The sequence below is a fragment of the Lipotes vexillifer genome, unplaced genomic scaffold, assembly GCF_000442215.2.
Source record: "Lipotes vexillifer unplaced genomic scaffold, Lipotes_vexillifer_v1.1 scaffold472, whole genome shotgun sequence".
NCBI classification, from domain to species: domain Eukaryota; kingdom Metazoa; phylum Chordata; class Mammalia; order Artiodactyla; family Lipotidae; genus Lipotes; species Lipotes vexillifer.
The window spans coordinates 2,065,190-2,080,549 of NW_006797698.1; the positions used below are offsets into that span (position 1 = coordinate 2,065,190).

At 62.1% G+C, this 15,360-nt stretch overlaps 2 protein-coding genes and 1 non-coding gene across 5 annotated transcripts in view; 1 reads left to right on the top strand and 2 right to left on the bottom strand.

Annotated features, from left to right (window-relative positions):
• The window catches only part of ASIC3 (acid sensing ion channel subunit 3), a 6,369-nt gene extending 4,847 nt beyond the window's left edge, over window positions 1-1,522 (bottom strand). For 2 of the 3 annotated variants that reach the window (XM_007469834.1, XM_007469833.1), the window contains exons 1-2: window positions 984-1,517; window positions 88-238 (exon numbers count right to left, since the gene is read on the bottom strand). In XM_007469834.1, coding sequence (XP_007469896.1) covers window positions 88-238; window positions 984-1,517 — 685 coding nt within the window. Of the gene's footprint in view, window positions 1-87; window positions 239-983 lie in introns of all 3 variants that reach the window. The other variant, XM_007469835.1, reaches the window with a different exon arrangement.
• Window positions 1,523-5,490: 3,968 nt separating this feature from the next.
• The window catches only part of ABCB8 (ATP binding cassette subfamily B member 8), a 14,727-nt gene continuing 4,857 nt past the window's right edge, over window positions 5,491-15,360 (bottom strand). The window contains exons 5-16 of the mRNA XM_007469836.1: window positions 15,184-15,289; window positions 14,159-14,320; window positions 13,976-14,061; window positions 13,751-13,848; window positions 13,209-13,314; window positions 9,724-9,757; window positions 9,368-9,504; window positions 9,080-9,174; window positions 8,802-8,935; window positions 7,959-8,106; window positions 6,310-6,560; window positions 5,491-5,619 (exon numbers count right to left, since the gene is read on the bottom strand). Coding sequence (XP_007469898.1) covers window positions 5,494-5,619; window positions 6,310-6,560; window positions 7,959-8,106; window positions 8,802-8,935; window positions 9,080-9,174; window positions 9,368-9,504; window positions 9,724-9,757; window positions 13,209-13,314; window positions 13,751-13,848; window positions 13,976-14,061; window positions 14,159-14,320; window positions 15,184-15,289 — 1,483 coding nt within the window. The 3' untranslated portion in view covers window positions 5,491-5,493. The remainder of the gene's footprint in view (window positions 5,620-6,309; window positions 6,561-7,958; window positions 8,107-8,801; window positions 8,936-9,079; window positions 9,175-9,367; window positions 9,505-9,723; window positions 9,758-13,208; window positions 13,315-13,750; window positions 13,849-13,975; window positions 14,062-14,158; window positions 14,321-15,183; window positions 15,290-15,360) is intronic.
• TRNAG-UCC (transfer RNA glycine (anticodon UCC)) lies at window positions 12,320-12,392 on the top strand. Its single transcript has one exon. It is a non-coding gene; the product is annotated as a tRNA-Gly (tRNA).

Below are 15,360 nucleotides of genomic sequence, written 5' to 3' on the forward strand. Positions count from 1 at the left end.
CCCCCCCACCTGCCGCACCTCCACTTCTCCCCAGGGCCTTCTGCACCCCACCTGCCACTCCCCGGCCTCGCCCGTGCGCCCCCGCACCCGTGTCCCTCCACACAGGCAGGTACTCGTCCTGCTGCACGTCCAGCAGCACCTCCAGCCCGTTGCCCATGCCGCCCTTGGGAGTGGTGAGCAGCTCTGCCCCTTCGGCGCCAGAGTTAAAGGTGTAGCACTGCCCCATGCGTGTGAAGACCTGGGACAGGGCAGACAGATGGCAGACCTCGCCAGGGAGCCAGGAGCTCAGGCAGCCCTTTCCCCTGGGCCAGTGCGAGGACCGTGGGACCCCTCCCTCCCCACCCTCTATCTGGATCTCTTCTTTGAACACTGAAGCCCACATCTTAACGCCCCGAGACCCTCCCTCAACCGGCACACGTAGCTGGACCCTCGCTGCACTGTGACCAGCTAACCCTGCCCCTTTCCCACAGGAAAGGACAGGCTTGGACCCTCCAGTTCCTCGCTCCCACCTCCACCCCCAGCCCAGCCTGCAGGGCAAGTGTTTCTTTGGAGACTGGCGTGAGGAAGAGGGGCCCAGCTGCCCCCCTTCAGGTCTGGCAGCATGTGGAAGAGGCAGCGGGGAAACCAGCCCCCTCCCCCTGGCAGAGAGGAGGGTCTCCTGCCCTAGAACACCAGATCCCCCCCACCCACCAGGAGCAGGCTCTCCACAGACCAGACCTTGGGCCCAGAGCCAGCCTGGGTGAGTGCCCCTGGCTGGGAGGCGTGACCTTGCACGCTGCAGTCCAGCTGAGCAGCAGGGAGGGGCCCGAGGAGGACAGCTTCCTGGCTGAACAGAAAGGCACTGGTGGGGTGGGAAAGGAAAGGATCCCCCAGCACGGCTGTTAAGGTTCCCTGGCTCTGGGGGAGTGTGGGCCGGCAAGGCCCGGCAGGGACCGCCTGGCGCTCCCAGGCCCCTGGCTGGACGGATCGGGCGGCCGGCTCACCGTGGTGAAGTTCTCGGGCCCGCACGCCCAGCCTCGGTAGCGGCAGGCCAGCAGCATGTCCTCGAGGGCGTGCCCGGCCCGGGCGTAGAGCCGGGCCACGTCGAAGGTGGGGCTGGGCATGAAGCCGGGCGGCGCGGGGGGCCGGCCCAGGGCACGCAGGTAGGCAGCATGCTCGGCGGGCTCCAGGCCCAGCAGCGCGGGCCCGGCCCAGTGCAGGTCGTTGGGCGTGAGGCGAGAGCGGCGCAGCGGGTTGATGTTGCACAGGGTGACGGCCGGGAAGGTGAGCCGGCGGCTCTCACGCTCCTCCAGGGCCGTCTCGTGGTGGAACTCCCCGTAGTAGCGCACCCTCCCAGCCACCTGGTAGAGGAGGGTGGCCAGTGCCAGGAGCACGGCTGTGCTCCACAGCCCCCGGCGCGCCATCGGGCCCCCCGGGCCGAAGACGTGGCCCAGGCCGTGCATCGAGCAGCTGCTGGCAAACATGCGGATGTCTGAGGCCGGCGGCTGGGCCTCCTCCGGCCCTGAGGGGCGCTTCATGGCCGGAGCCCGGGGCGCGGGGGGAACCAGGCTACAGAGGCTTAGGAGGAGGAGAGAGGGTCGGTCTGAGGACTGGAGGGGCTGAGAGGGGGGTTCAGAGGGTCAGGCAGGGGTCACGCGGTGTTGGGCCAGGAGAGGAGAGGGTGGGGAGGTACTGGCCTGGCCGGTCCAGCTCTGCCTCCTCCAGGACCTGGCTGTGGCTCTGCTGGGCGCGGTGCTGGGCTGGGGGCTCCGAGGCGGAGACCGGGTAGGGTGCAGCCGGCGAGGCAAGCAGGGCGGCTCTGCTGGAGGCTGTTCTGCTGAGCCGGAGCTGCAGCAGAGGATTGGGTTTCAGCGGCGAGGGGGCAAGGGGGCTGGCAGAGCAGCCTGGGGGGCGGGGAGGTCCCTGGGGCCCCAGGCAGAGCCATTAGTGCAGCGTTGGGGGGGAGGCCTGGCTGTGGAGACCAGAGGCGCCAGCAGGAAACCACAGCAATCCCGGGTAGGCTTGAGGGGAGCCGAGAGAGAAATTGGGGCCGGGGGTGCTCTCGGGGCCCTCTAGGTCCCCTGCTGCAGCCCCTGTATGTCGGGCCTGAGGGCCAGTCGCTGACCCTTGGCCCCGTCCCCGTCCTCTGCCGCCGCCTCCCTTCCCCCTAACCTCACGCGGCATCATCCGCTCTTTCGCGGAGTGGAGTTGGCTCCTGACCAGGCTGGAAAGTGGTGGGAAGTTGGCATCAGCAGACTCTTCTTTCTGAGCCCCCAGCGTCCCGGCCTACTCTGGGTGCCAGGGTCTCCTCCGGCCCCACGTGCAGAGGTGGTCTGTCCCCAGTGACCCTCTCTCCCACCTCCCCACACTCAGGCCCTTGTGTCTGGGGGGCTGGCCTCTGCCACAATGATGGTGGGTTCACCTGTCGCCCTTCAAGTGTAACACGGGTGCCCGTGTGACCCACTCCCAGGTAATATGGATGCCCTATGATTTCACATCTTTTTTCACTTGACAACATATTCTGGAGACCATGTGGTATCCAGTACCTGGAAAACGTCCTCATTTTTTAAATGGCTGCATAGCATTTCATTTATGTGGATGTAGCATCATTTATATAACCACACCCCTGTTGATGGACACTGGGGGTTTCCGGTCTTCCATTACAAACAGTGGTGCTCTCAGTAACATCGCACAGACATAAACTCCTAGAAATAGAACTGCTGGGCCAAGAAGAGGCGACTGCGTGGGTAACTCGATAGCACAAAATTCCCCACCGTAGGCGTTATCATACCGCTGCGCGCTCCCATCAGTAACATGGAGTGTGCCTGTTTTGCACGGGGGCTTTTCTAAAGGAGGAGAGACGCTGCCCCCAAACCGGCTGGAGTGCCCTGGCCCACAGTGCCTAGCACAGCATGTCGACACTGACCTTGAGGGGGCGGAGCCGGGGCATTTGACTGAGATGCCGAGGAGACGCTGGGTCGGGCTGGGGCGGACTCCCAGAGGCTAGAGAGGACATCTCCAAAAGGCAGAGCTGCAGTCTGCAAGGCCTCAAGCGAGACTCGGGGGTCTTGCTAATCCAAGGTACAAGGGACGGGAGGCAGCTGCTGAGCGCTGCAGCTGTCGCAGAGGACTGTCAGGGCTGCTCCTCGCTGGCGTCAAGCCCTGCGTTTGGTTAAACGCTCACCTGCCCCCGTGGAGCTGGGAGTTGCACTGCAGGCCTGAGAGAAAGCAGATTTATCTCCACTTACTTATTTACTGCATTTATTTCTACTCCGTGCCCCTCCACAAAGCATTAGAGGCGAGGGTCCACGGGCTCTCGGCAGTGAGTGGAACGTAGTTCGCCAACTGAACATGATCACGTCACACTGTGATCGCCTGGCCTCCTGTCCGTCCCCCTGATGAGGCCGCCGCAGGTCTCAAGGGGGCAGGGATGTCCTCACCGCCCCCACCCCGGCAGACAGGGCGGCACACAGCAGGTGCTTAATGAATACACACCTTGAAGGAGTGAATGACATGGTTTATTGCACAGATGTAACCAGCTTCTGAGGCTAAGTACTTTACCACAGGTTATTCTAATTAAACTCTTACAAGAAGCTCGCGAAATTAAGTGCAGCAAGGTTTACGACCTGCGTGGAATAGCTGCAGGAGCCAAGGCTGAGGTTAAGGCTACACAGCAAGTGTGCAGCTGACCGCAGGGCCTTCCAGCTCAGGGCTCGCCACGGATCTCACCACTTCCCTAAAGAGGGGATGCCGGGGGGCGGGGGCAGGATTTGGAGAGGCCACCCTGCAGAGGTAAGGAGAAACCTAGAATCTGGTGTCAGAAGACGTCTGGGTGGCTGGAGGCCGCGGCTGGTGCTGGTAGAGCACGAGCTGGCCTCGGCCGGGAGGGGCCCGGCAGGCCAGTGTGGACTCGGCCGGGGAGTTGAGGCCTGCCCTTGGCTGCCCTCACTAGGGAGGCGTTTAGTGGCAAAGCCACCGGGAGCTAGCCCGTGCTCTGCTTCCCGGGCCGAGGCTGCCCTGGGGTGCGACCTCTCATCATTAAGAAAGCAGCGCATGAAACCAGGGCGGCTTTGGCCCTGGGATACTTCCCTAAAGTAGCACCTGGTCCTAAACCACACCCAGAAGAGGCTGTGGGCACTCTCACCCTGGCTCCTGCACTCACACCTGAGCCGCTGCAGCCTCCTCCAGGCTGGCCTCCAGCCACAGCTGCCCTGCTGGTCCTGCCCCTGCTGCCAAACCCTGAAACATGGCATCGTCCTTCTGTGCCACGGGATAAATCCAAAAGGTCTGGCTGGCCTTGAAGGTCCAGCATGGGCGGGCCCTCTTCCTCAAGCCAGGGCACAGGACTCATGATGGAGTCCTCAGCCCAGACGTGGCTGTGAAGGGGGAAGGTTTCCTGGTGGGACGTGACACGAGCAGAACCAAGGCAGGAGGGGTGCCCGGTTCTAGGAGCTGACCAGGGCTGGGGGCAAACCCTGGCTGCTCTTAGGTCCCCAGAAGCGGACAAGAGTCCAGCCCCACCCCATTCACAGCTTCGGGGTCACAGGCCTTGTGCCACCCGGGCAGCTGGCCTATCCTCTTTCAAAGTGAGGCTCTGGTCCCACCTGCTCCAGGGAACCTGCCTGACCACGCCAGGGAGGCCTGTCTGGCAGTGACCACTCCTTGCCGGATGGATTTTGTATTCTGTCAGCCCAAGGGGCTTAGCATCAGCCGCTCCTCAGTGCTGTGGTGACTGTTAGCACTGGATGTCCCCCGTGGCTGGAGTTTGGGGTGCATGTCCTCTTCTGTCCCTTTCAGAGGTTAAGTGTCCTCACATAGAGGGTGGCGGTCCACAATCTCACCGGGTGACGGGCTCGAGGCGCACGGGGTCGGGGCAGAACCTCTTGTGGATCAGACCACAGCTGCCTGCCCCTCCTCACCCTCCCCAAGAGCCAGAAGGCCTGTTAGGCCCCCGTCCCGTTTAGATGGGGGGAGGGCAAAATCTAGAGAGAGGACTGTGTAAAGGCACAAGGAAAAGGAAGGGAAGTTGTTCCCAAGATGTGGGCTGAGGGTTTGAAGGGCTGGCTCAGTGGGTGGGCGCCTTCTCGCAGGGCCCTGAGAGGCCTGTCAGGATTCTGCGGAGGAGGCCGAGGTCCTGGTACGGGTGTGGGATGAATCCTGGGGTGAGTCTCTACTCCCACCCCCGGTGCTGACTTGTGAAAATTCCCTGCAGCTGCGGCCTGCACACCTTTAGCCTGTCGGGTACAGGGGGAGGCTCGGCAGGGCTGGGAGAGGGGTCAGGGAGGGCTTGGCAAAGGGAGGGGACAGACCAGGGGCCCGCCGTGCAGCCAAGGGAGGAGGAGTGCGCCCAACCTCCCCCAGCCTTGCGCCTGGCCAGGGTTTCGCTGCGAGCGGGGGAGTGATGGCAGTAGCCCCCACCCCAGCATGCTGGCCCTCCTGGGGACTCGGTGCCCGGGATACCCCCCGAGCTGAGCCCTGGCCCTGGGCCCGGATGCACGGCGGTGACCAGACCTCTCAGGACTTGGGGTGCTGCTTCCCAGGGCCCCTGGGCGTCTCAGGAGGCGGGGCATCTAGGGCCTGTCTCCGGATGAGCTCCGAATAGAGCTTGCCCTTCTTTAGGAGCTCCTCATGGGTCCCCACCTGGAGAGAGGAAGGAGGGGCAGACGGTCACCCCAACCCAGCTCAGAGTTCAGAGCCCTTGGAGGGCCAGCTTCTTATGAGCCGTTGGGCATGGCTTCACCTAAGCCAGCGTCAGTCCTGAGGGGAGTACGAAACCAAAGCACAGCTGATTACGGATTGCCACTGGCTCGTCTGTATTTGTCAGCTGAGCTAGATCATGCAAGAGCATCTGGGTCCCCCTGTCCTTCTTACAGGGCCCAGTGCCCCTCACCCAGCGCGAGTGGCCAGGGGGCTGTGAGCCGGGCCCCATTCAGCCCCTGAGCCCTGCTGCAGACCCAGCCTCTGGGCTGCTCCTGCCTGGGCCGTGTTCAGGGTCCCTGGTGCGGCCTCTTCTGTGCCTCAGCCCCTGGGCCCCTACTCCAGCAACGAACGCTTCTCTGAGAACTTTCCCCTTTGATCCTGGGAGCCACGCTGCAGCTCTCCTCACTGCCCCGCCCCAGGGGACAGAGGAAGAAGCTGGGGCCCCAAGAGGCCAGGGCTTATCAAAGGGCAGGAACTCCTGAAACCACATGGGTGCTGCTTTCAGACTATGAGCCCAGGGCCCCAGGGCCAGGCCAGACCCTCACACAGCTCAGCTGAGCCGCCCGTTCCACTGTGTCCGTGGCTGAAGCCGTGCCAGCTCCCTGACCTGCTCCCCGGGCCCCAGCTGACCTCGCAGACCCGGCCGTGGGCCATGACGACGATCTGGTGGGCCCCACGCACGGTGCTGAGCCGGTGGGCGATGACCAGCACGGTGCGGCCAGCGCTGGCGCGGTCCAGGGCCTCCTGCACCAGCCTCTCAGACTCCGAGTCCAGTGCACTGGTCGCCTCATCCAAGATCAGCACTAAGGGCTGCTTGACGAGGGCTCGGGCAATGGCCAGGCGCTGCTTCTGGCCACCAGACAGGGCTGCGCCCCGCTCGCCTGGGGAGGAAGGGGATAGGGCGGGGGCCTGAAGTGGCGCTCAGCTCTGCACTCGGGGGCGGCCCTGCAGATGGTCACCGGGGCCGTCTGGCACTTCCCATCTGGCCCCTCAGGGCCCTGCCCTGGCCCTGTGCGCATTCGTCCTGCCTCTCTGAGGGCAGGGGTGATGTCTGGCGGCAACACGATCCCACATCCCCGTGCAAACGTGCACAGGCGCTCACACGATGACGGGTCGTGAACGCAGCGGGGCTCAGTGATGCCCAGAGGTGTTGCTGAGCTCCACCCACACACCAGGGCAGGGGCTCGGAGCCATGACGGGCCTGGGTCCCACCCCCTGCCCTGGCCCTGAAGTGCTAGCCGCCTTCTCCTGGCCTAATGGCTCTCTGCTGCTGTGGGGACATCCAGGATCCAGATGTGAGTCCTGCGGTAGGGTAGAGGGTGGCAGAACAGTGGGATTCAAAACCCACCTGGGAATTCTGGGAAGACCATATTGGGGTCCAAGATGCCCACAGAGAACAGCAGAGGTGGCAGCCTGGCTGCCAAAGAGAGCCTTAGGTGACTCCGCAGTCACAGAGCAGGGGGGCAGGCTGCAGCCCCGGGCAGCCCGCGAGTGCACGGAGACAGGGGTACAAGGCGTGTGTGCGAGAGAGGAGTGGGCCCAGCTCCTCCCATCAGGGCGGGGTCTGCAGGAATCTGAGCAGTGAGTAACACGGGACACGAAGGACGGCTACCCACAGAGGGGGCGCCACTCGGAAGGCTAAGCTCGGCCAGGCTCAGGACTAGGTTTTGAGAAGAGTTGAGAACCTTGGATATGCCTGTGCCGTGAGATGTGCTGGAACATTTTGCAACAGAGCCAAGAGACTCTGGATGATAAACATGAGCCCAAAGGCTGAAAAAAAACACCTCTGAGATGAACACACGAAGTGCAAGCCGCACTATGAAGACTCCAGTGTGATGCTACAACGTTCCAGAACCACCAAAGCCCTCTTCTGGGTAAGTCAGCAGACAGACTGGCTCAACCAAATCCATCCCTATGGATAGCCAGGGGGAGCACCTTTTGTTGAAGGATAAAAAGCTACAGAAGGATAAACAATTACAAGGAGGTAACACCCCCTTGCTTCTGGTCAGGTCTTGGGAGCTGACGTGGCGAGCTCTGAAGAGTCCCCATGTCACGGATCACTTGTGCCCCTGCCCTCCGTCACGCTCCTGTCCCCGCAGCCTGCTTGTGCCTGAACTGCATGGGCCTCGTCTCCCCTGTCCCCACGGAGTCGCCTCTGTCCCACTCGGCCATGGTTGTTGTCTGGTCTTCCCCGATGCTGTGACTGTGTTCCTGCCCCCTGATCCCAGCCTCGCACGTGGGCCCTGCGGACCCCAGCAGGATGCTGTCTCTGAACTCACCCACGACGGTGTTGTATCCCTCGGGGAAGCTGGTGATGAACTCATGTGCATTGGCTTCCCGGGCAGCTGCGTAAACCTCTTCGTCGGAGGCGTCCAGCTTCCCGAAACGGATGTTCTCCATGATTGTTGTTCCGAACAGGACTGGCTCCTGGGGGTGGGAGGTAGAGGGTCCACCGGAAACATTCTGATTTTGCCCTGAACCTCTGAGGGGCACATCAGGAGAAGCTCTTTCGGCCAGAACAGGACCACTTGGAGGGCAGGTAGGGGCAGTTCAAAGTTACAGGTCAAACACAGAGAGGTCCATCAAAGTGGGGAGAAGCCGAGCTCCTGCATGGCACGGGGCCCCTCGGGAAAGGGAGCGGGAAGGCGGCTGGGAGAGCAAGGCCAGCTGGCCCGGCAGGGTCCCCCCTTTCTGGGGAGATGGGCAGGGAAGGGTTTTACAATTTGGCTTTCTCCTGCCAAAAGGGCGCCCTCTATCCATACATGGGGGGGTGGGGGGAGGTGGACCCTCGCTGGGAAAGCAATGGGGCTGAGAGCTTCAGAGCGGGGCTGCGGGGCCTTGCTTGGTGGGTGAGTCACCCAGCAACACTGTGTGGGTGTCCAGACCTTCAGGACACCACAGAACCCAGGGATCCTAAAACGGCCACCCCATTTCCACCTGCTCGGACCTTTTACGTCGAGGAACAGAGTTCTAAGGGCAGAGCTGCAGTCGCTGGGACCCCAGTGAACGCTGGGGACTGGTGAAGAGAGCCAGCTCGCCCCCAGGGCCCCCAGGAGGGCAGCAGGTGATGGGGCTGGGAAGGGGGAGGGGCCCAGGCTGCAGGGACTGAGAGGAGCAGGCACCTGGCTGATGAAGCCGATGACCTGACCCCGGAGCCAGGAGGGGTCGAGGGTGCGCAGGTCCTGCCCATCCAGCGTCACCACGCCCGCCGTGGGGTCGTAGAGGCGCTCAAGCAGGGAAGCCACGGTGGTTTTTCCTGGGGGTTCGGGAGGGGGCATGGGTTTCTGGAGCGTGTCCGGGAGAGGGACGCCCCCGGTGGCAGTGGAGGGGCCCCTCCTTCCACACTGAGGGGCTCCCACAGAGAGAAGTCACAGGTGGGAGGGTGGTGGGCTCCTCTTACCTCCCCCGGACTGGCCCACCAGGGCCACAATCTTGCCCGGGGGCAGCGTGAGGGTGAAGTCTCTGAGCACCTGGGAGCCAGGACGGCAGGGGTAACTGGGAGGAACCAAGAGACCCTCGGTCAGACCAGGTTCCCGGCCCCTTGTTGCCCGGGTCCCTCCCAAAGTCTCCCTGCACCCCCAAGGGGGCTTACTTAGAGGGAGACATTGACCCACAGGTCCCCAGACAGGCTCCCTCTCCTGCCCTCAACCCAGAGAGAAATACCCCTGTGCCCACCACTGATGCTGACCTGAAGGAGACGTTGTCAAAGGTGATGGAGCCGCGCAGGTGCTCCCTGGGGATGCAGTGGCCCCCGGACAGCGGGATGCACGGGCTCAGGGTCATGTACTCGAAGACCCGGGTGCCTGCACTGAGCCCCCGCACCACCTGGGGAGGGGGGGTTAAAGTCTGCGTGACGGAGGCATGGGGTCCCAGGGAATGGGCAGCACCTCCTGGACTCCCACTTGGCGGCAGGGGAGGGGCTTGTCGTTATCCCCTCCGCCCGACACCCAATTCCCACGGCACACAAGTGACGTCAGTGGCTGATGGGACTCCAGCCCAGGTACCGCGTCCACATCCTTGGACCTACCCACCTCTGCCACTCACCTGACCGAACAGGACAGAGAGGTTGGCCATGGACCTGCGAGTAAAAGAGGAAGGTTGAAAGAGGGGGACGAGGAGGGCCCGAGAAGGCGGGCCGGCGCCAGAGGGGCAGGTCTGGGTCTCAGCTGCGTGGGGGACGTGTTGGGTGAGGCGAGGAACAGGTGGCCGGAAGCCAAACGCAGAGGTAGTTCCCGGAACCTGGGGCCCTAGGAACCCCGGGAGCCGGCACCACTGGGGAGGTCTCCCGGCAAGTAACGTCTCCTTTCAGAGCCACACTCCCTCCTGGCCCGGATGCAGCTGACAGTCATCAGCTACCTGAGGGCCGCGCTCCAGGGAGGAAACAGGGAAGGGAGGCGCAGGGCGCAGTGGGGCCGGGCTCCACGCTGCCCGCAGCCTGCAGGGAGGGGCTGTGAGGCCCACCAAGGGGGTCACATCTAGCGCTGTCCACTCCCGGGGGAAGCAAGGGCTAAGGAAGGTGGAAAAAAGCATGTTACTCCTTCTGGAGAAAGAAGGAAACAGAAGACATTGGACCACAACGGTAACTCAAAATTCCCTGAAAACATGTCATCACGGGCTCCGCCCTGTGTGAGCAGAGGGGCAAGTGTCCATCTGTCCAGACAGTGGGTCACCTCCTCATCGTCGTGCGGGACTGCCGGCTGCTAGGAGGAAGGTGAGTCACTACTCCTGAGTCACCAGCCCCTGGCTTAGTCACGGGCCAGGCCAGCCCGTGACTGTGTGTCTCCGATTGCGCATGCGGGTTCTTCTCGAAGAGAAGAGACAAGACTGACTCTCCAGGATCTCACTTCTCCCAGCACTGGGGGTGGGGGAGGGGGGAGGAGCCTGCAAGGAAACGGCCTGGAGAACTTCCGACAAGAGCCAGGACAGCAAGTTAGTCTGCACGTGAGGCCTGTGGCTGGGGAAGCCGCCCCACCTAGCACCTAGCAGCCTGCGAGAGAGGCTTTCTGAAGTCTGTGACACAGCTCTGCCAACTGGCTAGGCAGTGCAGCGGGGAGGAAAGGAAAGGGTATGGACGCAGGCCATAAAGGGGAGGGGGCCCAGGGCAAGGCGAGTCTGAGGGAGTGGGGCCAGGCCTGGGATGGGTGGCTGCCGTCCGCCGGGGGAGACTTTCTGCCCCTGCCCCGTGGAGCACGGGGGGGGGTGACCGTGAAGGGAGCTAGTGGTGCTCGTCCAGGTCAGCACTGGGGAGGGGCAGCAGGGGGTGGCCCAAGTTCCACCTCGGAACAGCCAGACACTCTTAGTCCCAAGGCCACCAGGGATCAGTTCCTGGGCCTGTGGGAAGGAGGGGTGAGGCTGCCCAGGACAAGAGAGGGTCTGCATGGGCCCAGATTAGGAAGCACTGAGCAGAAATGAGTGGCATCTGGTCTTTGTGGAATGCTGGGTCTGGGGCTGAGAAAGGGAGTCTTTTCTACCTGCCTGCCTCCAGCTTAGCTCCATTCTGCCCAGGACAATAATAATAAGGCCGATGGTGAGGGATTCTGGAAGAAACGGCTGACACTCACACAGGTGGTAAGACACGGGGCAGAGCCACGACACAAGGACCGTCGGCATCGGGAATAACGAGGAAGGGGCCCAGAGGGGGTCTGAGCTGATGTTCTCTCTCCTGGGCGTGGCTGGCGACACACGTCCTCACTCTTCAATTACTTATTCTACCGTATTTACTGTAATTGTTTATTTAACGAGTATTTCTTTCTTTTTCTCTTCTTTTTTTCTGCGGTACACGGGCCTCTCACTGCTGTGGCCTCTCCCGTTGCGGAGCACAGGCTCCGGATGCACAGGCTCAGTGGCCATGGCCCACGGGCCCAGCCGCTCCGCGGCATGTGGGATCTTCCCAGACTGGGGCACGAACCCATGTCCCCCGCATGGGCAGGCGGACTCTCAACCACTGCGCCACCAGGGAAGCCCCCCACTCTTTAATTATTTATTCTACGGTATTTACCGTAATTGTTTATCTAACGTGCATATGTTTTATGTGTTTTGGTACACGTGGTATATGGCGGGGAAACAGTGAGGAGAAACAGCAGAAGGAGCTGCTAGGAACTTAGATTGGAAGGGACAGGAGAGGGGAGGAGGCCCGCCCTGGGCACTCTTGTGGCAGAGCCAGCGGGGAGCTCTGGTGCCTGCGGGCAGACGGGGCTGGCAGAGCCGTGGACACAGTGAGACAGCAGGGTGGGACCTGCAGGGGAAGGTCAGGCAGAGGGTGGGAGTCAAGCTTTTAAAAGGCGTGTCAAAGATGGCCTATCCACACGTGGAGTCTTATTCAGCCTCAAAAAGGAAGGCAGTTCTGACACCTGCTCCAACATGGCTCAACCTGGGAGAGGTCATGCTCAGTGAAATACACCTGTCACACGGGGACAGATATCGTATGATCCCACCTAGATGAGGACCTAGAGCAGACAGATTCACAGAGACAGAAAGCAGAATGGGGGTTGCCTGGGGCCGCAGGAGTGGGAGGAGGGGGGGTTCTAGAGGTGCAGCATTAAAGTTTTGCAAAATGAAGACATTCTGAAGATGGATAGTGGTGATGACTGCACAATGATGTGAGTGTATATAACGCTACTAAACTGTGTACTTAGGGACTTCCCTGGTGGTCCAGTGGTTAAGATTCTGCACTTCCACTGCAGGGGGTGCAGGTTCGATCCCTGGTCAGGGAACTAAGATCCTGCATGCCGTGTGGCATGGCCAAAAAGAAAAAAACCCCACCTAAAACTGTGTACTTAAACACAGTTGAGATGGTAAATTCTGTTATGTGTATTTTACAGAAATTTTTTTTAAAAGGCTTGGGGGATTTCCCTCGTGGCACAGTGGTTAAGAATCCGCCTGCCGATGCAGGGGACACGGGTTCCAGCCCTGGTCCAGGAAGATCCCACATGCCACGGAGCAACTAAGCCTGTGCGCCACAACTACTAAGCCTGCGCTCTAGAGCCCACGTGCCACAACTACTGAAGCCTGTGTGCCTAGAGCCTGTGCTCCGCAACGAGAAGCCACCGCAATGAGAAGCCTGTGCACTGCAACTAAGAGTAGCTCCCACTCAGCAACGAAAACCCAACGCGGCCACAAAAAAAAAGAAAAAAAGAAAAAGAAAAAGGCTTGGGACTTCCCCGGTAGTCCAGTGGTTAAGACTCCGTGCTTCCACTGCAGGGAGCACGGGTTCGATCCCTGGTCGGGGGACTAGGATCTCACATGTCACGCGGTGTGGCCAAAAAAAAAGAAAAAAGGACAAAAAAAAAGGCTCATTGAAGAATTGTCTGGAAGGTGAAGATGGCAACTGCGTTTCTGAGTGTACAGTCAGCGAGTCAGGCTGCAGGGGCTGCTGGGAGCCCCGAGCGGGCTCTGGACGAAGGCAGGGGCTCCCCATCCCCAGCCCTGAGCTTCGCCGGGGGAACTGGTAGCTGTCCCCGCAGCAGACTGGCACCCCTGGCCCCTGGCCCAGCTGGGCCCCTTAGGAAAGGGAACGGTACCACACTCACCTCTGCACTGTCTGGGAGGCCACCAGGAAGGACATGAGGTCTCCCCCCGTCAGCTGCTGTCCGGCCACGAGGGAGCCCCCAATAAACAGGGTGCCCAAGACCATGCCTGAGTGGGGCAAGGACAGGGGTTCAAGGAGGAAGCAGCGGAGGGCAGAGGACAGAGCCCGGCCCACCTGTTGGTCCCCAGTGCCAGTGCATGCTGTGCTCCCAACTGACTGGAATTTAGGTAAGTCACTTGAGTGGTCTCTGCCTCTGTCTCGTCATCTGGTAACGAGTGGGTTGGGGGCACCTCCACGGCTCCCTCAGGGGCGGCCCATCAGCGCGCTGTACACGGCTCGGCTGTGACACTGGGCCTCCCTGCCCACTGCCTGCCGGCTACAGCAGCCTCCAGAGGCCGGCTGACTGGCCCTCGAGAGACATGCGAAGGACCTCGAGCAGGTGGAGAGCTGCCCATCGCCCGCCCTGCTGGGACCCGTCCTTCACTCCTCCGAACTCAGCCCAAGCCACAGCCCAGGTCCCCCGGCGGGGCCTCGCTCACTCACAGTTGAAGGCGATACTGGAGAGCCCCTGGAACAAGGCAATGCCTCTGCCCAGCTCCTCTGCCTTAGAGCGGGACGCCCCCAGCTCTGCTCCATAGCGTCTGTGACAGAAGCCGAGCCCAGCCCTCAGGAAGCAGGCAGGCTGGGACGCGGGGCAGGGGGAGGCGCATCTGGGGAGGCCGCCCCCCCACCCCACCGCTTTGGGCTCCACCCCCGCCCGGCACTCACTCCTCTTCCCGCTGCTCCATGGCGAAGGCTCGCACGGTCCTGACGTTGCCCAGGGCCTCATCTGCCACAGCCGTTGCCCTGGCGACCTGCGGGGAGTCCAGGAGCCAGGGAGCCAGGATGGAGACAGGGAGGGGTGACAGAGGAGTACAGGGCAGAGAGGAGGACGGGCGGGAATGCTGGTACCTGCTCCTGACACTGGCGAGACAATTTTCTGAGAGCTGAGCCCATCAGGGTGCCAGCGCCCATCAGGGCAGGCGTGGCCACCATCAGCAGCAGGGTGAGGCGCGTGGAGAGCATGGACAGGGACACCAGGCAGCCGGCCACCTGCGTGAAGCTTCGCAGCCCCTGGGGAGCGGACAGGAGGGCTGTCTGGCATCAGCAACATGATGTGCGGAACTCAGCAGGAGTCAGCTGGCTACAGCTAGCTCTCCACTCACAAGGCCAAGGCCATAGGTCTGACCCCCAGGAGGCCAACTGACAGTCCACTGGTCACAGAGCGTAACCCCTTCCTGATGAGCAGGCGTGAAGAGAATGCCTGTGGACCGAGGCACCCTCCCCCGGGACAAATCCCACTTTCATTCCCTTCTGCTCTAGAAACTGAACAGAAAGAGTATCGCCTGGGGAATTCCCTGGCCGTCCAGTGGTCAGGACTTGGTGCTTTCACTGCGGGGCCAAAGTTCAATCCCTGGTCAGGGAACTAAGATCCCACAAGCTATGAGGCACGGCCAAAAAGTAAAAAAAGAGAGAACTGCCTGGTGATGCCGCCCAGGGACGGCTAGGGGTCAGTGACAACGTCGGCGGAAGAGGAGAGGACATCAGGGATAGAGCAGGAAGCCATCGCTCCCTCTCCTGTCAGCGTGCCAGGCATTCCGGGGGCAAGGTGGTGATTCTGCTCTGGGCAAGCTGGGCCAGGAAAGGCTCTTGTCTGAGCCTTCCTTCTTGGGAAGGTTTTTCCGGGGAGGCAGGATTTCAGAACGGGAGAGAAACAGCCTGTGCCGCCCCCGGACGCTGCCGTGGCGCCGCCTGCTGTGAGCGCCCCTCTTCCGTCACCCACACCCTCAGCAGACAGCAGGCTTCCCGCTTCGGCGAGCCTGGGCGCGGGCCCCGGGGCGGGGCGGGGCGGGGCGGGGGCGGGCAGGACTGGCCTGCTGCATCTGCACTAGGGAGCGTGCGCGTGTGAGTGAGCGTGGGGGGACCTGGGCGCTGACCTGGGAGATGACGAGTTTGAAGGATGATTTAAACTCCTGCACGTCAGTCGTCAATCGGCTTATCAGCTGCCCTGTCTTTTTAGCATCGAAGAAAGCAATGTCTTGTCTGGGGGCGGGACACGGGGGCGGCAGGTGGGGAAGAGGGAGACACGGCCTCAGGATGAGGCCCCGCCCCTA